Source organism: Podarcis cretensis (assembly GCF_951804945.1).
Source record: "Podarcis cretensis genome assembly, chromosome: 3".
In the NCBI taxonomy this organism is placed as follows: domain Eukaryota; kingdom Metazoa; phylum Chordata; class Lepidosauria; order Squamata; family Lacertidae; genus Podarcis; species Podarcis cretensis.
The window spans coordinates 120,814,267-120,841,704 of record NC_137172.1 but is presented as its reverse complement, the minus strand read 5'-3'; the positions used below and the strand labels follow the sequence as shown (position 1 = coordinate 120,841,704).

The 27,438-nt window shown below is 40.9% G+C and overlaps 2 protein-coding genes across 2 annotated transcripts; both read left to right on the top strand.

Moving 5' to 3' along the window:
* The first annotated feature begins 217 nt into the window (after positions 1–217).
* On the top strand, positions 218–17,057 carry LOC307212500 (cytochrome P450 2K1-like). The gene is made up of 9 exons (XM_079969935.1): positions 218–526; positions 2,324–2,486; positions 2,914–3,063; positions 4,113–4,273; positions 12,394–12,567; positions 13,141–13,282; positions 14,045–14,229; positions 14,842–14,983; positions 16,140–17,057. Exons 1-9 carry the CDS (start codon positions 344–346, stop codon positions 16,325–16,327), a joined length of 1,488 nt encoding a protein of 495 aa, XP_079826061.1. The 5' UTR covers positions 218–343; the 3' UTR covers positions 16,328–17,057.
* A 1,892-nt stretch (positions 17,058–18,949) lies between these two features.
* Positions 18,950–26,820, top strand: LOC307212499 (cytochrome P450 2K4-like). Its single transcript, XM_079969934.1, has 10 exons — positions 18,950–19,108; positions 19,672–19,887; positions 21,010–21,172; positions 21,640–21,789; positions 22,329–22,489; positions 23,015–23,188; positions 23,331–23,472; positions 24,065–24,249; positions 25,851–25,992; positions 26,356–26,820. Exons 2-10 carry the CDS (start codon positions 19,705–19,707, stop codon positions 26,541–26,543), a joined length of 1,488 nt encoding a protein of 495 aa, XP_079826060.1. The 5' UTR covers positions 18,950–19,108; positions 19,672–19,704; the 3' UTR covers positions 26,544–26,820.
* Positions 26,821–27,438: the final 618 nt, after the last annotated feature.

The window sequence follows — 27,438 nt, the reverse complement described above, 5'->3', positions numbered from 1 at the left end:
TTGTTTGGGTCCCTTCCAACTCTCCAGTTCTGTGATTCTATAATGTTGTTTTAAACCTGAACATTGGACTTCCCGAGAATTAAAAAAGAGGTTGAACGTGCTAGACGATGTTTTCATTTCAGGAAGAAAACACCGCTGCTCAAGTAAGTATAGAGGGAATGCTGATTCATCAAGCGTAGCTTGCAATAAAATCTGGGGGAAAGTTCATTCCATTGAATGAAATGATTCATTAGAGACAGTGCCTAGTATTTGCTGCTCATTTCAGACGGCAGACGTTGTCCTTGATCAAACTATGTTGTGACTTTCACAGTAATCGCTTCAGAAATTTGCTCACTGAAAAGAAATGGATTGGACTGAACAGATTCCAACATTGTTCCTGCTCATCCTTACAATTATATTCATTTGGAAATGGGGCAGTTTCTGGAATAGGAGCTCCAAAAATCTCCCACCAGGTCCGACACCTTTACCACTTGTTGGGAATCTCCACATGATGGATCTGAAGAGACCTTACAGAACAATGTTAAAGGTAACGTTTTCTGTTCTTTCTGCAGCAAGGCAAAGATTCTGTGGATGTTTTTAGGCCAGGTAGATGTCAGTGTTCCATCTCATAAATGCATATATGCAAAAATGATAAAACTATGTCAAGTATGGCTTATTCCTTTTTTCTTCCTTTTTGTGTGTGATTGCTGTTATGGTTTAGGCTGATAGCTGATCTGTGCAGTGGAGGGACTGGGTCACTGGAGGAGGGGAATGGGAATGCCACAACCAGCCTGGGACGCAGGTGACGCTGTGGTCTAAACCACAGAGCCAAGGCTTGCCGATCAGAAGGTCGGCTGTTCGAATCCCCGTGACAGGGTGAGCTCCCGTTGCTCGGTCCCTGCTCCTGCCAACCTAGCAGTTCGAAAGCACGTTAAAGTGCAAGTAGATAAATAGGTACTGCTCCGCCAGAACTGTAAACGGCGTTTCCATGCGCTGCTCTGGTTCGCCAGAAGCGGCTTAGTCATGCTGGCCACATGACCCGGAAAACTGTCTGCAGACAAAAACCGGCTCCCTCGGCCTGAAAGCAAGATGAGCCCCGCAACCCCAGAGTTGTCCATAACTGGACTTAACAGTCAGGGGTCCCTTTACCTTTGCCTTAACCAGCCTTATCCGCAAAAATTAGCTGCAAAATTATCGAACTTTTCAGTGTGAAGCCAGCACTTCTAAATACATCATTTTAGAATCCACTCAAGTTTTCACAATAATCTTACGTGAAACAAAACAAAGCATTTATATTGCCGAATGTGGGCTTTTAAGTGCGCCCATGTCTGAAATTATGTTCTTATTGAGAATGTTCATCTGCACTGGAAGCAATCGCTATTAAAAAAAACATCAACATCAAAGAGAACTGGATAACGTATAACACAAAATTAAGGGAAGAGGTGGGTCAACTACCATATTTTTTGCTCCATAGGACGCACCTGACCAAAAGACGCGCCAAGTTTTTAGAGCAGGAAAACAAGAAGAAGAAAAATCTGACTCAAATGTTGTACTAAACTATTTCAAACAGCAAAGTATGTGGCTCCTGTCCGCTTTGCTGCTTTAAAGTGAGCCACAGTATACAATGAAGAGAATGGAAAAAGGACAGACGTGGTGGTAGTATGGTGGCATTGTTTTTTTGTAACATAAAATCATTCAATAAAATTTATTTTTTTGAAAAAGAGAATGTTCATCTCTTTGCAACACCCACAATTCCCATGATTCTTTGGGCAGGTGTAAAAATTTTTATTAGACTAAATCTAGGTCTCCAGGGTAATTTTAGCTAAAGGCAATTTTGGAAAGCACCGGCACTCCTCGGGTGAAACATAGGAGCCTCATTATGAGCAGCCACAACTGATAGCTCAGTTGATCAAGCAGGGGACTCTTAATCACAGGGCCGTGGGTTCGATCCCACGTTGGGCAAAAAGATTCTTACATTTCAGGGGGTTGGACTAGATGATTCTTGTGGTCCCTTCCAACTCTACAATTCTATGATTCTAACTTTCAATTTCTTAAAGAAGGAAAATTCACATCAGTTTTCAACATTATTTGTTCACAATTATAACCAGATAAAATAAAGGACCTGCAGAATTTGCCATCCTACTGCACTTTCTTCTTAATAATTTGAGGTTGCTCCTCTTGCTAAAGGCACCCACGTGCTGAACAGTGCTTAGACATTTAAAGTTGATGAATTATACCATGAAACCATGTAAATGAAATCAGTTTTTATTTCAGATCTGTGACAGTATGTCGGTATGTTTGCGGGGTTTATTTGATGTTTCTCTCTTTTGGTCTCCAACTCCAGTTGTCAAAAGAACATGGCCCCATCTTCCGCATCCAAATGGGATTCCAGAAAATGGTGGTGCTGACAGGGTATGAGACAGTCAAGGAGGCTCTGGTGAATCAGGCGGACGCTTTTGCAGAGAGAGCCACCATCCCAATTTTTGAGGACCATGCAAGGGGCTTTGGTGAGGCCTTTCCTTCTGTATAATAGCTTGTGCTGTTTGTGAAATTTAGTTATCATAGCAATATAGAATCTGTGCCAAAAGGACAGCCTGCCAATCAACCAGTGTAGCTGCAGCCATTGGATGGATAATGTCAGATATCTTTGTCACTGCCAGCAAAAGAGTAGTGTTGAGGGAATAGGAGAATCTGGTCATAAGATAATGTACCATTACATCTGAAGGGCCGTAAACTGGAGAACCCCCTCTCCAATCGTGTTCTGAGGGTACAACCCATAGGGATATTGCTGAAGTTCTGCAGCGTGTGTGTCTTATCAGAGACCAGATGAGGGACCAGCTGAGAGGCATCCTCAGTTCCACAGAAGAAGGGTGAGATAAGCCAAAACATATTATTGTAGCCATGATAACTTGAAACTTGATCTCTGCTCTTCAGGTATTGTTTTTTCACATGGTGAAAACTGGAAAGCGATGCGGCGGTTCTCACTAAGCACATTACGGGACTATGGCATGGGGAAAAGGTCCATAGAGGACAGAATTGTGGAAGAATGCAGTGTCCTGATTAAGACATTTGAATCTTACCAAGGTGGGTTTGTGTTTCCCTCTACTGCTCCAGAGCAAAACAACACTACATTAGATGCCCACAATATTGTGTAATATACATATTGCTAACTCTCAGAACTATAATAACCAGGATTCCCTGTGAAGAAGTAACCAATCTGCAGTGTTCAGGTCAGTGTCAGGTAATGCTGGCCTCTGTCCCTCTTTCCTGTCCTCCCTCCTACGATCCCCTCTCGTATCTCTGCCTCCCAAAGGCTTGCACAGTTGTTTGTTGCAGCAGCCCTGGCTACAAGCTCCCAAGGAGAGGGGAGAGGAGAGGTGGCTGAGGGAACACTTCATGAGGGAGGGTGTTTGGAAAAGGGTGAGAGGCCGCCGGCTCTGCAGGCAAGGGGTGACATACCGGTAACTGGCTCCTGAGGCTTGGAGTGCATTTGCCCCACAGGAAAACCACAGAAATGATGTAGCTGGTCAAGGGAGTCATGGACTCAAAAAGGATGAAGACCTCTGGTTAGGTATATACTGCCCATGACTCTTTTTAGCGTTTCTTAACTCAGATATCTTCAAGTACACCAGAACTTAGGATCAGTTTCTAAGATAAATGTGCTCTATACAATGGTAGAGGGATGCGGGTGTTGCTGTGGGTTAACCCACAGAGCCTAGGACTAGACGATCAGAAGGTCGGCGGTTCGAATCCCCATGACGGGGTGAGCTCCCGTTGCTCGGTCCCTGCTCCTGCCAACATAGTAGTTCGAAAGCAAAGTGCAAGTAGATAAATAGGTACCGCTCTGGCGGGAAGGTAAACGGTGTTTCCGCGCGCTGCTCTGGTTTGCCAGAAGAAGCTTAGCCATGCTGGCCACATGACCCGGAAGCTGTCTGCGGACAAACGCCGGCTCCCTCGGCCAATAAAGCGAGATGAGCGCCGCAACCCCAGAGTCGGCCACAACTGGACCTAATGGTCAGGGGTCCCTTTACCTTTTCCTTTATACATTGGTAGGCTGACACTGGGAACCTAAGGCAGAGCAGAGCTATTCTAATTGGTATTTTATCTGAACATCGTTTAATATTTATGTATAGGACAACCATTTGAAACCACCACAATTATGAATGCCGCTGTTGCCAATATCATAGTGTCCATCCTACTAAACAAGCGATTTGAATACGAAGATTCCACATTTAGAAAACTTCTGAAGTTGGTCAATGAAAATCTCCAGCTTTTGGGAAGCCCCTCTGTCATGGTAATCTAAGCTTTTTCAGATGGAAAAGAAATAGTTGGTTGTATTCACATAATATTCAATATGTGTGCAATTCCATATTGTTCAGGCTTCACTGCAAAACACATCTTGAGAAATATGAGTTGCGTAAGATCCCAGGACAGCATTTCCTTACAAAGGTCCTCACTCAGTTGTCTTTGTGCAGCTTTTAGGAGGGGAGAGGTATTGCATATTTGCAAGGAAAAGCATTCGTAGAAAGGAATTGCAATCTTCAGGTATTAAGGAAAGCAGAGAAATTAATACTCACCTTCCAAAGTAAAGGTATGTTGGCCAAATAATGCAAATAATTATTCGGTTTAGATCAATCATCCTTCAGTTTTGAGCAGAGACATTTGAGAGAGACATTAATTCTCCAGTTACTAAAAATGAATGGAAGTGGTTATAATTTTCAAAGAGACAATTGTTGGAAATTCAAAAATATAGGAGCAGCTATTTTACACATATATTTTGGACTTGTAAGATTAAAAGCTTTTGGTTATAAATTAAATTCTTGGTACCAATATGATTTTAATACCCAAATACATTTGATTTGGAAAGGCTTAGCAAGCAAGGGAGATTTTGGACATTGCAACTGTTATAACCACTACAGCAAAACTAGTCAAAGCTAAATATATGTATAAATGTATATATGTATAAAACACATGGGATGCAGCATTGTTAACACAACTTAAAAGTTTTAAAAGAGATATTGAAAGAAGGGCCCCAAATAAATTTATTTTTAAAAAGCAAATATAAAATTTCAAGACAATATTCACACCAATTATTATTTTCATTCATATAATTGGATATTCTGCTTAAAATATAATAGTTAGATAACTCAAACCATAACTGACGTTTTGTATATTGTATGCATTATCTTGTGAAATTATATATAATTGAAATATTTTATTTCTTTTGTAATTTCATCTTTTTAAAAAATAAAGGTGTTTTTTTTAATATACACAACTCCATATCTATCCTTTGGGGACTCCACTTCTACATCCTTCGATTGGGAGAATGTCTGTCTATTCCTATGCCCCACTTCCTGACCCACTAGAGGACCTCTCCTCCTTATTCCAATGCCTGCTTTTCTTACCCAGGAGTCTTTGTTGTGCAAGCTTTTTTGAAAGTCTAAGTCAGGTGTGGGGAACCTTTGGCCCTCCAGCAAGAGCTAAAAATGCCCCACCGCCAGCCCAAGACTGATGCTGAAATAACAAAGATATTTCTTTCGAGTTCGGCTGTCATCTGGAATCAGCTTTGACGCAGCAACATAAGCAGAGCTGGAAAGCGAAAGTAAGTTGCCACTAGCGGCTATTGTTTCCGTTTTCCCCGTAACTTTTAGAAATAAAACAAAGAAGCTAAAAAGTAACTTTGCTAAGTTTTAATGAGGTGGGAAGAGGCATCAGACTAAAAGGGGGAACAGAAAGGGACTGTTGCGGTGAACAGAGATCTTTGATGGAACAGAGGATATACAGAGAGTCAAGTTCTTTGTCTTCCCACTTTCGCTTTTAAAAGAAGAAGAAAGGAGAAGCTTCTGACTCCGTTGTTAACAGTAAAATAAGAAGGAATCTGGAAAGGCTGCAGTCGCAACGTACAGGAATTAATACTTCTCTTTTATTCTTAATCCCCTTGTTAATTGGATTTACAATTTTGGCATACCAAAGTAAAAGCTGGAATTTGTTTATCTGGTCTTTTTTTAAAAAAAATTCCACCCCGGTTTTGGGCACTGACACCTAGTGGATGGAATAAGTCACTACAATTTGTGTTTTTTTGTGCTTCCTCCAATGTGAGTGGAATTTTTTTTCCTCCTTTTTATAAAGTGACCTTGGGCCCACTACTTCCTTGTGCTGTTTTTCCTCTTTCAGAGGAGCTTTCCTCTTCGGATATTTGTGGTTGCTTTCTGCAGACAACTAGCATCATTTTCTTGGAATATTAAACAGATAATTTAGACATTAAATTTAAGGCTTAATTGGTTCTCCTTATTGACAGTGTGGAAGGACCATCTCACTTTAAGTGGAATATAACAACTTGAATTTGGAGTCAAGTCCCTCATTTTTTAAATAAATTTTGATCTCTCGGATCTAAACTCTATTTGGATTATAATTTTATTTGGATTACAATCGAAGGACCATCTCATTTTAAGTGGAATATAATAATTTGAACTTGGAGTCAAGTTTCCCATTTTTTAAATAAATTTTGATCTCTCGGATCTAAACTCTATTTGGATTACCATTTTATTTGGATTACAATCGAGGCAAGTACAAATACAGAAGGAAGAAACCAAGTAAGGATTAGCCGAAGTGTGGGCAAGAAGATTGTATTCATCTTTGGATAGGATTGTGATTGGCTCTTTAACTTTTTCTATACTATTATAGGGGGATCAATTAATCTCTAATTAATTCCTCTTTCTTTTGGAAATTATAAGATACTTTTATTTGCAAAAAAAGATATTGGGTATTCCACCGCAGCCATTTTTCTCTGTTTTTTGTTGTTGTTGTTGTTTAATTTAAAATCTGTAAATTGGTTATATTTGCTGTGATTTGAATAGGTGGGGCCTTGACAAAGGTTCATTTTGGGTAAAATGTCACATTTACAAAAGAAAGGGATGGAAGGGGGGACACCAACTGACAGGAGACCGTCTAAATAAGAATCTGACTTTAGAGCAGAAATATTGAAAATGTTTGCAGAAATTAAACAAAGTGAAAAGAATTTGGAAACAAAATTAGAACAAGTGGAACAAAATGGAACAAGTTGATAATAAAACTGGGATAATGGGTAAAAAAAATTGATGAGACAGTTAATGAACTGAAAGGGCAAATAAAAGAGGTTTCCAAAAGAACACAATCATTAGAAGAGGGGTTGAAAAAGACAAAATTGGAGTTGAGGGAAGTGAAACGAGAGGAAGAAAGGATGAAGGTGGAGATGTTAGAAATAAATAAATCGCAGGAGGAAATTAAAGATGCAATTGCTATGAATGAACTGAGACAGAGGGAAGCCAACTTGAGGCTGAGATCTGTACCGGAAATACATAATGAGAATGTTAAAGAGAGACTGATTACAGAATGAGCACAGTGGCTGGAGATTCCAGTAGAAGAAGTAGCAAAAACAGTACAAAATGCATTTCGGATGAGAGTAAGAACAACTAAGGCAAGGAAATTTCCAGGTGACTGTTTAATTACGTTTAAAGATCGAGAGATGAGAAATTTGATATTACAGAAGAATAGAGAGAAAAGATTGTATATAGACGGGAACTACATAATCATCTTCAAAGATATTCCGATAAGGCTGTTGAAACGAAGAGATCCTTATAAGCCACTGGTGCAGATTCTTAAGAAGAACAAGATAGACTTCAGATGGGAATTTCCAGAAGGAATTTCCTTTTTCTACAAAACTAAGAAACGCAAGTTGACAAGCCCTGAAGAAATAGGGAAGTTTACGAGAAGAATTACAGGTGGAAGAAGAAGTTAAAGGTGCAGAGGGAGGAGTGGGACCCAAGGACGAGTCAGAATTGGCGGAAGAAGAGAGTTCTGAAAAAGAAGAAGAAGAAGAAGAGGAGGAGGAGGAGGAGGAGGGGAATGATGATGAGGAGGAGGAGGAGGAAGACAGGTTATAAGTAATTCAACTGAAATTTATTTAATTGATCTTTATCATGGCTCTAAAATTTTGGAATTGGAATATTAATGGGATGAATGATAAAAAGAAACGAAACAGAATCGAACAATTTTTTAAAAAGAAAAATTTGGACATTATATGCTTACAAGAAACACATGTGGCAAGGAGACACAGAAAAATTTTGATTAATAAAAGACTAGGGAATGAATTTATATCTTCGGATAAAGAGAAAAAGAGAGGGGTTGTTTTATACATCAAAAACAAAATTTAATCTCAACAAATATTCAAAGATGAAGAAGGAAGAATCATAGCAGTTCAGGTCAAATGGCAAGGTGAAAATTTAATAATTGTCGGGATCTATGCACCCAATGGAAACAAGACTGAATTCTATAAAGCTTTGGAAGAAAAACTATTTGAATATATGGACCAGAAAATCATAATAATGGGAGATATGAATGGAGTGGTCTCATTGGAAATGGACAGATTAAGAGCAGGAATAAATAAAGAAGGAAAACTACCTAAGACCTTCTTTTCAATGACTAAGAACTGTAACTTGATTGATATCTGGAGACTTAGACATCCATTGGAGAAGCAATTTACCTTCTACTCAGAACCAAATCAGTCAATGTCAAGAATCGACCAAATATGGGTATCGAATGAATTGACTCCAAGAATCCAACAAATTGAAATACAACCTAAAGTAATCTCAGACCATAGTCCAATAAAAATGGAACTAAAAGGTTTTGAAGAAAGAACCTTTAGATGGAGAATTAACAATTATTTGTTGGACGATCAGAAGATTATAGAAAAAGCACAAAATAAATTAACGGAATACTTCCTAGACAACTCCAACAAAGGTACAAAGATGAATATTGTTTGGGATGCAAGCAAAGCAGTTATGAGAGGATTTTTTATTCAGCAGAACTCACTGAAGAACAAACACAGGGGAAAAGGGAAAAAAAGAAATCCTAAAGCAGATTATGGACAATGAACAAAGATTAATTAAAAAACCAAATAATTTAAAAATCAAGCAAGAAATCAAGATACTTCAAACTCAATTTGCAATGATAATAAATAAAGAAGTGGAATGGAATGTTAAAAGGTTACGACAGAAAAACTTTGAGTTCGCTAACAAATCAGGGAAATGGCTTGCATGGCAAATTCAAAAGAGAAAAGAACAAAATACAATTAACAAAATTATTATGAACGGTGAAGAAACAGTTAATCCGAAAGAAATTAGGAAAGGATTCTTGGACTTTTATAGGCAACTATATAGCAAGAAGGAAAGGAATAATATGAAGAAAATAGAAAGATTTTTAAAAGATAAAAAGGTGCAGAAGATCCCGACAGAACAAAAAGACCAGCTGAACACCCCAATAGAAGTTGAAGAGATCAAAGAGGTTATAAAAGAATTGAAGAGGGGAAAGGCCCCGGGACCGGATGGATTTACATCAGGATATTACAAAGAAATGAGAAATGTTTTGATGACACCATTGAAAGAAGTTATGAATAATATTCTAAAAGCAAGAGAGATCCCAGAAACGTGGAAAGATGCATTTATTACTTTGATTCCAAAACAAGACTCGGACTTAACACAAGTTAAAAACTACAGACCTATTTCACTGTTGAATACGGATTACAAAATATTTGCGGGGATTTTAGCGAAGAGAATGGAAAAAATATTGATAAGAACTATCCACAAGGACCAAGCAGGGTTTCTACCAGGCAGACAAATGAAAGATAATGTAAGGAATATAATTAATATTTTGGAATATCTGACTGCCAGGAATGAGAAACAAGCGATATTAATGTTTGTGGATGCGGAAAAGGCATTTGATAATGTAGTATGGGATTTTATGCTGGAAAATCAGGAATATATGGAAGTGGGGAAAGAGTTTTTCAATGGAATCAAGGCAATATATACAGAGCAGAGAGCTAAACTGATAGTTAACAATGTAGTTACGGAAGATATAAAGATTTCCAAAGGAACAAGGCAGGGTTGTCTGCTCTCGCCACTGTTATTTATAATGGTCCTAGAGGTCTTTTTAAATATGATTAGACAAAATAGATCAATTAAAGGGGTGACAGTAGGTCAGAATGAATATAAAGTTAAAGCCTTTGCCGATGATCTGGTTATAATGATGGAAGAACCAATGGAAAGTGTCAAAGAAGTATTAAAGGAGATTGAACAATTTGGAAATGTGGCTGGTTTTAGACTGAATAAGAAAAAGACTAAAATAATGGTCAAAAACATGGAGCACAGTACGATAGAAATAATGCAACAACAGACAAAGATAGAGGTGGTGAAGAAAGTTAAATACTTGGGAATTTGGTTAACTCCTAAAAATATTGAACTGTTCCAGAATAACTATGTACAGGTTTGGAAGGGAATAAGGAATGACCTGGAGGTGTGGGGCAGAATGAAATTGTCTTTTTGGGGTAGAATCTCTACGATAAAGATGAGCGTGCTTCCAAAGATGTTATTTTTATTTCAGACTATCCCCATTATTAAGCGGATAGGGATTTTTAAGGATTGGCAAATAGTGATTTCAAGGTATATATGGCAGGGTAAGAAGCCAAGAATAAAATTTAAATTATTAACAGATGTGAAAGAAAGAGGAGGCTTCGCCCTGCCAGATATGAAATTATATTATGAAGCAGCATGCCTATGTTGGTTAAAGATTGGATTAAACTAGAAAATACGGAATTACTAGACCTTGAAGGGTTTGATAACAGATTTGGTTGGCACGCTTACTTATGGTGTGACAAGAAGAAAGTTCATAAAGGCTTTGTGAACCACATTTTCAGGGGTTCCTTAATAGAAGTATGGGACAGGTATAAGAGTCTTTTGGAACTGAGAGTTCCACATTGGTTATCCCCGTTGGAGGTCATGTGTGTAAAGAAAATTAATATGAGAGGTAAATGGGCTACGTACGGGGAAATGGTAATTAAAGAAGGAGGAAAATGGAAATTAAAACCATATGAACAAGTTAAAGATCATGTACATGATTGGTTGCATTATTTCCAGGTAAACGAAATGTTTAAAAAAGATATAAAGGAAAGTGGTTATGAAGGAAAAGATTCTAAGTTCCAAATAGACATAATAAATAATGAATATAAAATTTTGTCAAAATGTATAAGATATTGTTGGAATGGTACACGAAAGATGAAGAGGTCAAATTGGTAATGATACAATGGGCCAAAGATTTTGGCTATAATATTCAATTTGAAGACTGGGGAAAATTGTGGAAAGAAAATTTAAAATTTACTGCATGCACGGTGCTGAAGGAAAATGTTATGAAAATGTTTTATAGATGGTACATCACACCGGTAAAACTTGCAAAAATGTATAAAACATGCAATAAGTGTTGGAAATGTAAAGAAAAAGAGGGACTGTTTTACCATATGTGGTGGGAATGTAAGAAAGTGAGGAGCTTTTGGGAAGCAATATATAACGAATTGCTATATATAACGAATTCTTTTGCTAAGAAACCAGAAGCTTTTCTTTTAGGGATTACACGAAATGAAATAAGAAGGAAAGACTGTAAACTTTTCCAGTATGCAGTTACAGCAGCAAGAATTTTATTGGCCCAGAAATGGAAACAAGAGGAAGTACCGACGATACAAGAATGGAGATTGAAATTAACGGACTATGCGGAACTGGACAGATTGACTGGGAAAATAAGATATGTTCGAAACCAAAAATTCATCGAAGATTGGGGAAAGTTTGTAGATTATCTGAAAAACGTATGTGATGTGCAAACAACGCTAGTGGGGTTTCAAGAAGCACTGTAAAAGTTAGAGATGTATTGTCAAAAAGAAATAGAAAGGGGAGGGAAGAAAAATGACAATACAATGAAGGGAATGCGTATCGAAGAGTAAATATGGATGATTACCAGAGAAGCGGAAGGAAGTCAAAAAAGATTAATTTGTTAAAACATAGAGAAAAATGTATATGTGTTGGAAAACTAATAAAAATATTTATGACAAAAAAAAGAAGGGAAAAAAAGACTGATGCTGACATGAGCTGAGGTGAAGCAATTTGCCTCAGGTGGCAGATCCAACCGCTTCTCTGTCCCTGCTGTTGCACCACTGCCAGCCACGTCTCAGTTTTGCCCATGCCACCATGGCTGCTGCCACAGTGCCCTGTATTGTGGCAGCACTGTGAGTGACACCATGGGTCTGTGGGGGGACAGTGCCAGGGAGGCATTTTGCTGCCCCTGGCCACTTCTGGTTGACCTCTGTCTAGGGGTTTGTCCACATCTGGACAAACTGGTAATCCACAAATAAAAGGGGGCTCCATAACTACAACAGCACATAAGAAAATGGCCTCCAGCCTTGGCCTCTAAGGAATATTTACTCAACGTTGCTCCAACCCAAATACATTATTGTTCTGTGTCATTGTTTATTCCTCTGTGGAAGGTGAGATATGTGGAGTACCACCTGAGAATTAAGCACTGGGCTTTTCTCTTTGTCGTATTCTATCCTTACAGCTGTATAATATATTTCCTGCTCTTGGCTCGCTTTTGGGAGCCCGTAAGACTATCCTTCACAACAGAGATGAGATGCATGCCTTCATAAATGTCACCTTCATACAACACCTCAGAGATCTGGATGAAAATGACCAAAGGAGCTTAATTGATTCATTTCTTCTGAAACAGCAAGAGGTAATGGAGTCTTTTAAGACCACCAATAATTTTTTTTTATATTTTCAAATGTTAATAATAATATAAAGCTTTGGCTAATATCTGGAGTCTGTGACCTGATTGCTTGCAGGGCTGTTTTCCAGTGGGACTCCCACTCCTCTCAAAAGAAAAAGGGAAAAAAAACAACCTTTAAGATACGGTAGCTCAGTTGGTTGGAACACGTTGCTGCGTATGCCAAGGTTGCAGATTCGATCCCTGTAAGGGACAGCTGCAGTCCTACACTGCAGATGTTTGGAACAGATGATCCACAGGGACCTTCCAACTCTATGATTCCATGATTCCATGACTAGTCCAACACATCATGCTCCCCCCCCCCCCCAGTATTTCTTTTGCACCACGCTCCTTTCTTCTGCCTGTGACATGCTTTCATGGAGAAAAGAGATTTAAGTGTGCTGGCTGTGTATGATTTTTGTACTTTCCTAGACAGCTTCTCTGCTCTTTCCATTCCAGCGAGTGCCCTCCCACCCCCTGCCTAGCTACTTTGATATCTGCACATGGAATTTGCTAATTTCTTTTTTCTTTTTTACACCTCAGGAGAAGGACAAGCCGAATGGATATTTCCACAATGAAAACCTAAGATCCCTTGTGAGTAACTTATTTGCTGCTGGCATGGAGACCACTTCAACCACACTGCGCTGGGGACTGTTACTAATGATGAAATATCCTGAAATTCAGAGTGAGTGCTTTTCATTGGGTTGGCTCCCATTACCTTAGCTGGCATATCTTTGATTCTAGTTATACATAATTAGACTGGTACCTCTGGTTACGTACATAATTCTTTCCGGAGGTCCGTTCTTAACCTGAAACTGTTCTTAACCGGAAGCACCGCTTTAGCTAATGGGGCCTCCAGCGGCCACTGTGCCGCTGGAGGGCGATTTCTGTTCTCATCCTGAAGCAAAGTTCTTAACCCGAGGTACTATTTCTGGGTTAGCGGAGTCTGTAACCTGAAGCAATGTAACCTGAAGCGTATGTAACCCGAGGTACCACTGTATCTGGGGCCCGGGAAGCTGGGGGGTTGAGCCCCACAATATTCAATGAGAGGGGTGGCCCTCCTCAATATTCCACAACCGGGTGGGCCTTGTTGGGCCTAGTTTCACTGTGTGACATCACACATGTCAGCCCCCCCCCCAATGTTGGGTGTAATCAAGCATGCATGTTTCTGACTTTCGCTTCCTACATAACTATAAGCAAATTGTGTATTTCCACTAAAATTCCCAGGTGAATAGCGTCTTCCACAATTTTGCATTATGTTGTGAGATTGTGCTCATAGATCAGGCAGTCCCATTGCATAATTAGCTGTCAGTTACGCCAGGAAATCTGAAGATATGAGTTGGTGGCAAACATATGCTTTTGAGTTTGGCATTTGGGGGGTGGGGACAAAAAAAAAACCACCAATGAGTTTATTTTAACAACAAAAATCGCACTCCACTGCCCCCAGAAAAGGTCCAAGAAGAAATTGCGAAGGTTGTTGGATCTTCTCAACCAAGGATTGAGCACCGAACGAAAATGCCATATGTAGATGCAGTGATCCATGAGATCCAGAGATTTGCTGACATTGTCCCCACAAATATTCCACATGCAACCACTGTGGATGTTACCCTCAAAGGCTACTTTATTCCAAAGGTAATCACATTGATTAAACTGCATTCTTTGCTCAGTTGACTGCAATCAATTTCTTCATTAATTAGGACATTACACTTTAGGCTAAGAAGAAGAGTTTGGATATGATATCCTGCTTTATCACTACCCAAAGGAGTCTCAAGGCGGCTAACATTCTCCCTTCCCTTCCTCCCCCACAACAAACTGTGAGGTGACTGGGGCTGAGAGACTTCAGAGAAGTGTGATTGGCCCAAGATTATGAGTCCACCAGATTACGAGTCCACTGCTCTGAACCACTAGGAGCAGACCCCACTGATCTCCTTGTAAAGTAGGGGGCCATTGCCCCCCTTGGGGCCCCTGTTGGAGCCCCGGTTCCCTAGTCTGGGCCTACTTGCTTCTTCCTTCCTCGCTGCATACAGGTCTTTATTGAGTCATCCCAGAAAAGTTGGGCAAGGAGCTCAATCAACAATTCTCTCAGCCCAATGATGACTGTTTAAGGAGCTAATGGTATATAATCTGTGGATTATAATCCGGCTTGTTTCTTGCTTTTAAAAAAAGACATTGAGGACTATACCATAACGATTTGCTTGATGGGCCATATCCATTTTTTAAATAACTCTTGCTTTTCCTTTGCAGGGGACTCACATCATGCCACTACTGACCTCCGTGCTGCACGATGAATCTCAGTGGGAAAAACCATACCAATTTTATCCAGAGCACTTTCTTGACTCTGAAGGAAAGTTCATAAAGAGAGATGCATTTATGCCTTTCTCTGCAGGTAACTAATTTTCTGTCTATTTATACATATCCAATGTGAGCTAAATGAACAGGCCATCCTAAGTATATTAACATAAAATAAAACTTGGATGGAAGACACAATCCCAAACTTTGGAGTACTTATATCTGTCATTTAGAACTGCAATAAGATACGCAACATTATTCATTTTCAGTAGGGCAACCTCTGGGCCAGTGGCCAAATTGGACTCTTCAAGGCTCTCTAACCACCCTCAGAACTTCCCCCAGGCCTTGGCTTTCAGTGGACCTGCTCTGTGTTCCCTTCGTGGGCTTTTGCCTGGCCGGAATGTGCCATTGATCTATGATAATGCCACCTGCTTGCTGTGGTGGAGAATGGATACAGGCTGTTTGGAGGATGAGGATACAAGAAACTCTCAGACCGTGGGCTGAAAAACATTCACTCCCCTTGGTTTTCAGCCCTGTAGAATGCTTCTTGCTGGGAGTTCATCTTTGGCATACTTGCCAACATTCTTCAGATGAAAATCAGGACATTTTTCATACCCACCCAACTCACCCTCCTCGAAAGACCATTTGTGGTGTCCCCCCCCTTTCAAAAGAAGGTCGAGTGCTGCCATTTCTAAACCAACAGGACTCACGACTTGCACCCTCCACTGTCCTGATAAAACCCCTTAGCCCCAATCTGATTTTATTCTTTTGGTAGATTTACAAAAAGAAAAACACACACCGTTAAATACACATTTTAGTAAGAGGCAAGATTAGACATGGCTGCAGCAAGCATTTTTTAATAAATCCAGACTCCTTCTGCTCCGTTCTGCTCCCCCTTCCTCCCTACCAGGGCTGCTCTGCCCTCTACCTCCCCTTCAGAGCCACTGCATCATCATGCTAGCTCTCAACAGACACATCCTCTCCTCCAGCAGCTGCTACGGAGGGGCAAGCGCTGGCTCATCTTTCTCCCCAAGCTCAGCAGCAGAGCGTGCATTGTGGGACTGGAGAATTGGGACACTTGGAGAACATGCATTTCTTCAAGATTAGTGTTCATTCTTGTTGCATTTTAGAAGGGTATCATTATGAAATTTCAAACAGTAAGCAGTTTGATGCATTCCATTATAGATAAACCAATAAAATGTTGTTAAGTAAGCAAGGAACCCAGTTTCAATCCTGCTTGCGCTTCCTTACAGGTCGGAGAGCATGTTTAGGTGAGAATCTTGCCAAAATGGAGCTCTTCCTCTTCTTTACAAGCCTCCTGCAGAGATTCACATTCCAGCTACCTCCTGGAACATCTGAAGATGACCTGGATCTTACCCCTGCTGTTGGGTTCACAACACCACCCATGCCCCACCAACTCTGTGCTCTGCCACGTTCATAAGACGCAAAGTTCATGGGTTACTTATCCTCCCTGTGTGTGCAATGCAAGCCTTTTTTAAAACACCCTTATTAACCATGGACATTTTGGTTCAGTAGACTTCCAGTCGGATTGGCCTATGCTGTGTCACAAAACTTAAGTGTTGCACACTTATGTTCTGCTTAATGTTTGTAGTAAATACGATTCCGTGTTAATTGTAGTGCTTTAGTTCAGCCTAGGAATTAAATTTTGAAATTTACTTGATTCTGTTCAGAAAAAATAATTCCTACTATAATCTGTATACCGGTAATATATATAATCTACATATAATCTATATATTTTGTGTCAAGCCACTTCATTCCTTGTGTATTTTACTGCTTCATCATGTGGTTCTAAGTGAAGGGCATTTTTAACAACAAAGATTTAAGTGATGGATGGTCAAAACGGAGCAGTCAAATGCAGGTGCTTCTCCCCACTCTGATGAAGAGGCTCAGATTTTAACTGAGGGTCACAAGTATAGCAAGTCTACAGGTAACAAAATAGATTAAGTCTTTCCATGTGAAAAGAGCTATGATAAATTCCACTGGTTTTTAAAATTTACATCAGGAATTTGATTAAAAACATTAAAAACTTTCTGTTTAAAAATCCTGTTTTAAAAATTTGGGTGGGTATGGAAAAACTGGGTGGGAGATGCTGTGATCACTACGCCTGCACTATTTTGCTTCCTTTGAATAAAGAGTTAACTTCCCCGACACTGGTGGTGTTTTTGTTGCTGACCTACTCCTGCCTCCAGCTCCTGCCAGCTTATGAGGACTGAAGGTCTCCTCCACCTTCCCACTGCCCTCTAAGGCCCCTCCCCCAGCAGCCTACAGCTCCATCACCTTGCATCTCATGACTTTGGCGTCTTCATTTCTCTCCATGTTCTGGGTGACCAGGGAGAAGGGATCTGGTCACAGCAGGAGGGGGAGACTCTCCAGATGAGGCAGGCTGTGTCATCTCTGTCTCTTGGCCCCTTCCTCTCCTGTCTGAACTGCTCTCTGCCCCAGCTTCTTCCTGCTCATGAAACCCTGTTATCTCTTCAGCTTCCAACACCTCCTCCTCCCAGTCAGCTCCCTCTTCTCCCACTGACCACTCATCCCACCACCAGTGCCCGACTCTGAACCTTCTCCCTCTGGGGGTTTCCCAGCTGCTGCCTCCAATCTCAGCCAGTCCATGATACCTACCTACTTTGAACTTTTTATTTATTTACAGCCAAGTGGTGTGTAAATGTTATGAAATAAATAAATAGGGCTCGGGTCCATCTAGCAGTCTCTTGTCATATCTTTCCCGACATTGCGATGTTGTGTGCTCATGATGTCACATCTTGGGCGCAAGTTAGTGCCTCTGCTTCGGGCATAGAGATCAACTGACTTGTATTCACATGTTAACATATGCCTTCAAATATCTCGAAGCATCATGTTCCCAGTTAAATGTCCAAATATGAGCTAGTAATAATGGTTTCACTTGGGAAATACAACAACTATACAAGCTGCAGAGACCTTAAAATACTTTTTTTATACAAGTAAATTATCTGTGAAGCCCCCTCATGCGGAGAGAGTGGGCTCTTCAAATCCAGGGTTTGCACTCCTCTACCAACGGATACTGAAACGGATCAATCCACTTTCCATTACTTTCAATGGGAAACTGTGCTTCAGGTTAAGAACGGACTTCCAGAACCAATTAAGTACTTAACCTGAGGTACCACTGTACCTGCTCTGATACCGTGGTAACCGCCTGTCAACACCTGAGCCTCCTGCCACCAGATGCAGAACAGAACGTATAAGTGCGACAGTTTTAAAATAATAGTAAATTTAAACACAACGTTTTAAGTGCAGAAATAATGTAGTTTCAAATATGCAGTAATATAGTATAAAGGTACATAAAATATCAGTGCACAACAATTGTTTTATACAAGTCTCAATGGCAGTCAAAAAGAGTCCATATTATATAAAGTCAGAATAAAGAATCAAATAGGGCCAAAAGGAAGTATCCGGAGTATGAATTAGATGTACGACTCAGGAGTGGTGACCAGGACAGGGCCCTGTTTCGGAGTAAATGCCTTCTTAGCAGAATATACACGTTTTTCTTTTCAACTCTCGAGTAGGAATTATTCCTTGCATTGAAACTTTTGGCCAGAGCTCTTGGTATATCCTTTTCAGTGTACTTCCAACAAGAACTCCAATTTCTTTAACCAGATGCAGAACAGCATGTGCTTAAAATGACTGTAATCTGCCCAGGGACCTTATGGATCAAGAGCAACTATAAATAAAAGACATCATCATCAGCTAAACCACAATGTTGCACAAGCCAATAGGAAGTATATCACACAAGTTTGTCTATGGAGCAAATAGTTTCAGAGATGACTGACAGAAGAGGGCTATGCTGCATAGTGCAGAAAATTGCACACACACACACACACACACACACAAACACCAAAATATTTGTGCAGTATTTTCCCAAGAACATCTCCCTATGTTGCTGGCACCAGTATATTAATTAACTAAACTAGCTACGCACACATGCCGAATAACAGAATATTTTTAAAGAAGGAGTTCAGCAGATTCTGAGACTATCTCAAAAATTTCTCACTAGTTCAATAATTACACAAGAGGATTTCTTAACGGTTGTTTGGGTTCCTTCCAACTCTCCAGTTCTGTGATTCTATAATGTTGTTTTAAGCCTGAACATTGGACCTCCCAAGTATTCAAAAGAGGTTGAACCAGCTGAACGATGTTTTCATTTCGGGAAGAAAACACCCCTGCTCAAGTAAGTATAGAGGGATGCGGGTGGCGCTGTGGTCTAAACCACTGAGTCTCTTGGGCTTGCTGATTCAAAGTTTGGCAGTTCAAATCCCCATAACAGGGTGAGCTCCCGTTCCTCTGTCCCAACTCCTGCCAACCTAGCGGCTCAAAAGCATGCCAATGCAAGTAGATAAATAGGTACCACTGCGGAGGGAAGATAAACGGCATTTCCATGCACTTTGGCACTTGTCATGGTCCTCCGTGCACCAGTAACAGTTTAGTCCTGCTGGCCACATGACCCAGAAAACTGTCTGTGGACAAACGCCAACTCCTCGGCCTGAAAGCCAGATGAGTGCCGCAACCCCATAGTCACCTTTGACTGGACTTAACCATCCAGGGGTCCTTCACTGTACCTTTAAAGGGAAAGCTAAAACATCAAGCGTAGATTGAAGTGAAGTCTGGGGGAAAGTGGAAGGCATTCCATTGAATGGAATGATTCACTAGAGACAGTTCCTAGTATGATAAATTTGCTGCTCATTTCAGCCAGCGGACATTGTCCTTGATCAAACTATGTTGTGACTTTCACAGTAATCGCTTCAGAAATTTGCTCACTGAAAAGAAATGGATTGGACTGAACAGATTCCAACATTGTTCCTACTCATCCTTACAATTATATTCATTTGGAAATGGGGCAGTTTCTGGAATAGGAGCTCCAAAAATCTCCCACCAGGTCCGACACCTTTACCACTTGTTGGGAATCTCCACATGATGGATCTGAAGAGACCTTACAGAACAATGTTAAAGGTAACGTTTTCTGTTCTTTCTGCAGCAAGGCAAAGATTCTGTGGATGTTTTTAGGCCAGGTAGATGTCAGTGTTCTATCTCATAAATGCATATATGCAAAAATGATAAAACTATGTCAAGTATGGCTTATTCCTTTTTTCTTCCTTTTTGTGTGTAATTGCTGTTATGGTTTAGGCTGATAGCTGATCTGTGCAGTGGAGGGACTGGGTCACTGGAGGAGGGGAATAGGAATGCCACAACCAGCCTTATGTGCAAAAATTAGCTGCAAAATTTTTAAACTTTTCAATGTGAAGTCAGCACTTCTAAATATGCTCTTAGAATCCAGTCAAGTTTTTACAATCATCTAACGTGAAACAAAACAAAGCATTTATATTGCTGAATGTGGGCTTTTAAGTATGCCTATGTATGAAATTTTTTTATGTCTAAAATTATGTTCTTATTGAGAATGTTCGTCTCTTCGCAACACCCACAGTTTCCAGGATTCTTTGGGCAGGTGAAAAAAATTGCATTAGATTAAATCTAGATTAGGTCTAGATTAAGTTGGCGTTTCCATGTGCTGCGCTGGTGATGGCTCGTCAGAGCAGCTTCGTCACACTGGCCACGTGACCCGGAAGTGTCTTCAGACAGCGCTGGCTCCCGGCCTCTTAAGCGAGATGAGCGCGCAACCCTAGAGTCGGACACGACTGGCCCGTACGGGCAGGGTACCTTTACCTTTACCTTAGATTAAGTCTCCAGTGTAATTTTAGCTAAAGGCAATATTGGAAAGCACTGGCACTCCCCGGGGGAAACAGAGGAGCCTACAATTCTATGATTCTAACTTTCAATTTGTTAAGGAAGGAAAATTCACATCAGTTTTCAGCTTTAATTGCTTTCGGTTTCCACCAAATAAAATAAAGGACCTGCAGAATTTGCCATCCTACTGCACTTTCTTCTTAATAATTTGAGGTTGCTCCTCTTGCTAAAGGCACCCATGTGATGGGCAATGCTTAGACATTTAAAGTTGATGAATTATACCATGAAACCATGTAAATAAAATCAGTTTTTATTTCAGATCTGTGACAGTATTTCTGTATGTTTGGGGGGTTTATTTGATGTTTCTCTCTTTTGGTCATTGAACTCCAGTTGTCAAAAGAACATGGCCCCATCTTCCGCATCCAAATGGGATTCCAGAAAATGGTGGTGCTGACAGGGTATGAGACAGTCAAGGAGGCTCTGGTGAATCAGGCGGACGCATTTGCAGAGAGACCCCTCATCCCAATTTTTGAGGAGTTTACAAGGGGCTTTGGTGAGGCCTTTCCTTCTGTATAATAGCTTGTGCTGTTTGTGAAATTTAGTGATCATAGCAATATAGAATCTGTGCCAAAAGGTTCATAGAACTGATTGTTAGTTTCAATTATAGCTTGGAGGACAGCCTGCCAATCAACCAGTGTAGCTGCAGCCATTGGATGGATAATGTCAGATGTCTTTGTCACTGCCAGCAAAAGAGTAGTGTTGGGGGAATAGGAGAATCTGGTCATAACATAATGTACCATTACATCTGAAGGTCCGTAAACTGGAGAACCCCCTGTGCAATCTTGTTCTGAGGGTACAACCCATAGGGATATTGGTGAAGTTCTGCACCGTGTGTGTCTTATCAGAGACTGGATGAGGGACCAGCTGAGAGGCATCCTCAGTTCCACAGAAGAAGGGTGAGATAAGCCCAAACATATTATTGTGGCCATGATAACTTGAAACTTGATCTCTGCTCTTCAGGTGTTGTTTTTTCACATGGTGAAAACTGGAAAGCGATGCGGCGGTTCTCACTAAGCACATTACGGGACTATGGCATGGGGAAAAGGTCCATAGAGGACAGAATTGTGGAAGAATGCAGTGTCCTGATTAAGACATTTGAATCTTACCAAGGTTGGTTTGTGTTTCCCTCTACTCCTCCAGGGCAAAACAACACTACATTAGATGCCCACAATATTGTGTTATATACATATTGCTAACTCTCAGAATTATTGTAACCAGGATTCCTTGTGAAGAGGTAACCAATCTGCAGTGTTCAGGTCAGTGTGAGATAATGCTGGCCTCTGTCCCTCTTTCCTTTCCTCCCTCCTCAGATGTCCTTTCACATCTACACCTCCTAAAGGCTTGCACAGCTGTTTGTTGCAGCAGCCCTGGCTTCAAGCTCCCCAGGTGAATGATGCCTTTGGGGCTGGCCAGGGGGTGCTGGTTCCCAGGAGCTGATGTGGTTCAGCCAGTCCACCAGCCCTGCAATAGCGACCATGACTCCTTTTAGCGTTTCTTAACTCAGATATCTTCAAGTACACCAAAACTTAGGATCAGTTTCTAAGATAAATGTGCTCTATACATCGGTAGGCTGACACTGGGAACCTAAGGCAGAGAAGAGCTATTCTAATTGGTATTTTATCTGAGCATTGTTTAATATTTATATATAGGACAACCATTTGAAACCACCACAATTATGAATGCCGCTGTTGCCAATATCATAGTGTCCATCCTACTAAACAAGCGATTTGAATACGAAGATTCCACATTTAGAAAACTTCTGAAGTTGGTCAATGAAAATATCCAGCTTTTTGGAAGCCCCTCTGTCATGGTAATCTAAGCTTTCTCAAATGGAAAAGAAATAGTTGGTTGTATTCACAGAATACTCAATGTGGGTGCAACTCCATATTGTTCAGGATTCACTTAAAAACTCATTTTGAGAAATATGAGTCTCTTTCAGACCATTTTTAAAAAGCAGTCTTCCCCCCATTTATTATTTTCATTCATATAATTGGATATTCTGCTTAAAATATAATAGCTAGATAACTTAAACCATAATTGACTTTTTGTATAGAGTATTGATGCCCCTGGCCACTACTGGTCTAAGTATATGGTCTTGTCCACATTGGAGCAAACTGCTAATCCACAAGTACAAGGGGGCTCCATAACTACAACAGCACATAAGAAAATGGCCTCCAGCCTTGGCCTCTAAGGGATATTTACTCAACGTTGCTCCAACCCAAATACATTATTGTTCTGTGTCATTGTTTATTCCTCTGTGGAAGGTGAGATATGTGGAGTACCACCTGAGAATTAAGCACTGGGCTTTTCTCTTTGTCGTATTTTATCCTTACAGCTGTATAATGTATTTCCTGCTCTTGGCTCGCTTTTGGGAGCTCATAAGACTCTCCTTCACAACAGAGATGAGATCCAGGCCTTCATAAATGCCACCTTCATACAACACCTCAGAGATCTGAATGAAAATGACCAAAGGAGCTTCATTGATTCATTTCTTCTGAGACAGCAAGAGGTAATGGAGTCCTTTAAGGCCGCCAATAATGTTTTTTGATATTGTCAAAAGTTGAAATTTTCACATTTTTAAAATATATTTCCATGTGAGCTGGTCTCTAATATACTCTTGTTATAGCCAGTTCTTTTTTTTTACACCCCAGGAGAAGGACAAGCTGAATGGATATTTCCACAATGAAAACTTAAAAGCAGTTGTGAGTAACTTATTTTCTGCTGGCACAGAGACCACTGCTACCACACTGCGCTGGGGACTGTTACTAATGATGAAATATCCTGAAATTCAGAGTGAGTGCTTTTCATTAGAGTGGCTCCCATTACCCTAGCTAGCATATCTTGATTCCAGTTATAGATAACTATCTGGGGGCCTAGGAAGCTGGGGGGCTGAGCCCCACAATTCTCAATGAGGGGGACGGCCCCCCTCAATATTCCACAATATGGTGGGCCTTGTTGGGCCTAGTTTCAATGTGTGACATCACACATGTCAGCCCCCCCCCCCAATGTTGGGTGTAATCAAGCATGCATGTTTCTGACTTTCACATCCTACATATGGAAACCCAGACAGATGGGTGGGGTACAAATAAATTATTATTATTATTATTATTATTATTATTATTATTATTATTACAATAAGCAAAGTATATTTCCACTAAAATTCTCAGGTGAATAGCGTCTTCCACAATTTTGCCTTATGTTGTGAGATTGTGCTCATAGATCAGGCAGTCCCGTTGCATAATTAGCTGTCAGTTGCTCCAGGAAATCTGAAGATATGAGTTGGTGGCAAGAATAAGCTTTTGAGTTTGGCATTTGGGGGGTGGGGACAAAAAAAACCACCAATGAGTATATTTTAACAAAAAAATTCCCCCTCCACTGCCCCCAGATAAGGTCCAAGAAGAAATTGTGAAGGTTGTTGGATCTTCTCAACCAAGGATTGAGCACCGAACGAAAATGCCATATGTAGATGCAGTGATCCATGAGATCCAGAGATTTTCTGACGTTAGCCCAACAAATCTGCCACATGCAACCACTGTGGATGTTACCCTCAAAGGCTACTTCATTCCAAAGGTAACCACTTTGATTAAACTGCATTCTTTGCTCTGCTGACTGCGATCTATTTATTCATTAATTAGGACATTACACTTTAGGCTAACCCTAGGAGCAGGCCCCACTGACCTCCTTGTAAAGTAGGGGGCCATTGCCCCCCTGGGGCCCCTGTTGGAGCCCCAGTTCCCTAGTCTGGGCCTACTTGCTTCTTCCTTCCTCGCTGCATACAGGTCTTTATTGAGTTATCCCAGAAAACTTGGGCAAGGGGCTCAGTCAACTATTCTCTCAGTCCAGTCCAGTTCTGCTGGATCTCTCAGCAGCCTTTGACACCATCGACCACAACATCCTTCTGGACCGTCTAGAGGGACTGGGAGCTGGGGGCATTGTTATATGGTGGTTCCGCTCCTTTCTCCTGGGCAGTGTCCAGAAAGTGGGGGGGGGATGAGTGTTCAGACCCCTGGGCTCTCACTTGTGGGGTGCCTCAGGGTTCCATCCTCTCCCCATGCTTTTTAATATCTATATGAAGCCGCTGGGAGAGATCATCAGGGGGTTTCAAATCAGAACCAGTGAAGGTGGTGAAGGTCCTGTGTGAGTGTCTGGAGGCGGTTGGAGGATGGATGGCGGCTAACAGATTGAGGTTGAATCCTGACAAGACAGAAGTACTGTTTTGGGGGGACAGGTGGATAGGTGTGGGGGACTCCCTGGTCCTGAGGCAACTGTACCACTGAAGGAGCAGGTTCACAGCCTGGGAGACATTTTGGACTCACAGCTGTCCATGGAGGCGCAGGTCAATTCCATGTCCAGGGAAGCTTTCTACCAGCTCCATCTGGTACACAGGCTGAGACCCTTCCTGCCCGCAGACTGTCTCGCCAGAGTGGTGCATGCTCTAGTTATCTCCCGCTTGGACTACTGCAACGCGCTCTACGTGGGGCTACCTTTGAAGGTGACCCGGAAACTGCAATTAATCCAGAATGTGGCAGCTAGACTGGTGACTGGGAGTGGCCGCCAGGACCACATAACACCGGTTCTGAGAGATCTGCATTGGCTCCCAGTACATTTCCGAGCACAATTCAAAGTGTCGGTGCTGACCTTTAAAGCCCTAAACGGCCTCGGTCTTGTATGCCTGAAGGAGCGTCTCCACCCCCATCGTTCAGCCCGGACACTGAGATCCAGCGCCGAGGGCCTTCTGGCAGTTCCCTCATTGCGAGAAGTAAGGTTACAGGGAACCAGACAGAGGGCCTTCTTGGTAGTGGCGCCTACCCTGTGGAACACCCTCCCTTCAGATGTGAATGAAATAAGTAGCTATCCTATCTTCAAAAGACATCTGAAGACAGCCCTGTTTAGGGAAGTTTTTAATATTTAAGGCTGTATTGTTTTTAATACTTGATTGGGAGCCGCCCAGAGTGGCTGGGGAAACTAATAAATTATTATTAGGGTATAAATAAATTATTATTATTATTATTATTATTATGACTGTTTAAGGAGCTAATGGTATATAATCTCTGGTTTATAATGCAGATTGTTTCTTGCTTTTTTTAAAAAAGACATTGAGGACTATACCATAACGATTTGCTTGATGGGCCATATCCATTTTTTAAATAACTCTTGCTTTTCCTTTGCAGGGGACTCACATCATGCCACTACTGACCTCCGTGCTGCATGATGAATCTCAGTGGGAAAAACCATACCAATTTTATCCAGAGCACTTTCTTGACTCTGAAGGAAAGTTCATAAAGAGAGACGCATTCATGCCTTTCTCTGCAGGTAACTCATTTTCTGTCTATTTATACATTTCCAATGTGAGCTTAATGAACAGGGCATCCTAAGTATATTAACATAAAATAAAACTTGGATGGAAGACACAATCCCAAACATTGGAGTACTTATATCTGTCATTTAGAACTGCAATAAGATATGCAACATTATTCATTTTCAGTAGGGCAACTTCTGGGCCAGTGGCCAAATTGGACTCTTCAAGGCTCTCTAACCACCCTCAGAACTTCCCCCAGGCCTGAAATGAAATTTCAAACAGTAAGCAGTTTGATGCAGTCCATTATGGATAAACCAATAAAATGTTGTTAAGTAAGCAAGGAACACAGTTCCAAACCTGCTTGCGCTTCCTTACAGGTCGGAGAGCATGTTTAGGTGAGAATCTTGCCAAAATGGAGCTCTTCCTCTTCTTTACAAGCCTCCTGCAGAGATTCACATTCCAGCTACCTCCTGGAACATCTGAAGATGACCTGGATTTTACCCCTGGTGTTGGGTTAGCAACACCACCCATGCCCCACCAACTCTGCGCTCTGCCACGTTCATAAGACACAAAGTTCATGGGTTGCTTATCCTCCCTGTGTGTGCAATGCAAGCCTTTTTTAAAACACCCTTATTAACCATGGACATTTTGGTTCAGTAGACTTCCAGTCGGATTGGCCTATGCTGTGTCACAAAACTTGTGTTGCACACTTATGTTCTGCTTAATGTTTGTAGTAAATATGATTTTGTGTTAATTGTAGTGCTTTAGTTCAGCCTAGGAATTTAATTTTGAAATTTACTTGATTCTGGTCAGAAAAAAATTACCTACTAACATTGAAATCTGTAGATTTTGTGTCAAGCCACTTCATTCCTTGTGTATTTTACTGCTTCATCATGTGGTTCTAAGTGAAGGGCACTTTTAAAAACAAAGATTTAAGTGATGGATGGTCAAAAAGGAGCAGTCAAATGCAGGTGCTTCTCCCCACTCTGATGAAGAGGCTCAGATTTTAACTGAGGGTCACAGGTATAGCAAGTCTACAGGTAACAAAATAGTTTAAGTCTTTCCATGTGAAAAGAGCAATGATAAATTTCACTGGTTTTTAAAATTTACATCAGGAATTTGATCCTGTTTTAAAACTTTGGGTGGGTATGGAAAAACTGGGTGGGAGATGCTGTGATCACTAGGCCTACACTATTTTGCTTTCTTTGAATAAAGAGTTCAACTCAACCTTTTTTATTTGACCATCAGTCAGAAAAAAAAAAAAAATACAAATACATTTGTCAATACACAGTTAAAACATCCAGAAAGCTTTTAGAGCTTAGCCAACACTAAAAAGGGCTAAACAGATAGCCCCATATCAATACAGTCAATTATGGTCTTGCGACGCTTAAAGGCTAAAAAAAGAAATTTGGCCACCAAGAAAGGTATAGCTAGTAACATTATTCAGCAAGTGTAAAACC

Excerpts from the sequence above, each read along its gene's own strand:
- LOC307212500 (XM_079969935.1), top strand. The coding sequence starts at position 344 with ATGGATTGGACTGAACAGATTCCAACATTGTTCCTGCTCATCCTTACA. Across the intron at positions 2,487-2,913 it reads GGACCATGCAAGGGGCTTTG|GTATTGTTTTTTCACATGGT; the intron begins GTGAGGCCTTTC and ends TCTGCTCTTCAG. Across the intron at positions 3,064-4,112 it reads GACATTTGAATCTTACCAAG|GACAACCATTTGAAACCACC; the intron begins GTGGGTTTGTGT and ends ATTTATGTATAG.
- LOC307212499 (XM_079969934.1), top strand. The coding sequence starts at position 19,705 with ATGGATTGGACTGAACAGATTCCAACATTGTTCCTACTCATCCTTACA. Across the intron at positions 23,473-24,064 it reads GAAATATCCTGAAATTCAGA|ATAAGGTCCAAGAAGAAATT; the intron begins GTGAGTGCTTTT and ends CACTGCCCCCAG. Across the intron at positions 24,250-25,850 it reads AAGGCTACTTCATTCCAAAG|GGGACTCACATCATGCCACT; the intron begins GTAACCACTTTG and ends TTTCCTTTGCAG.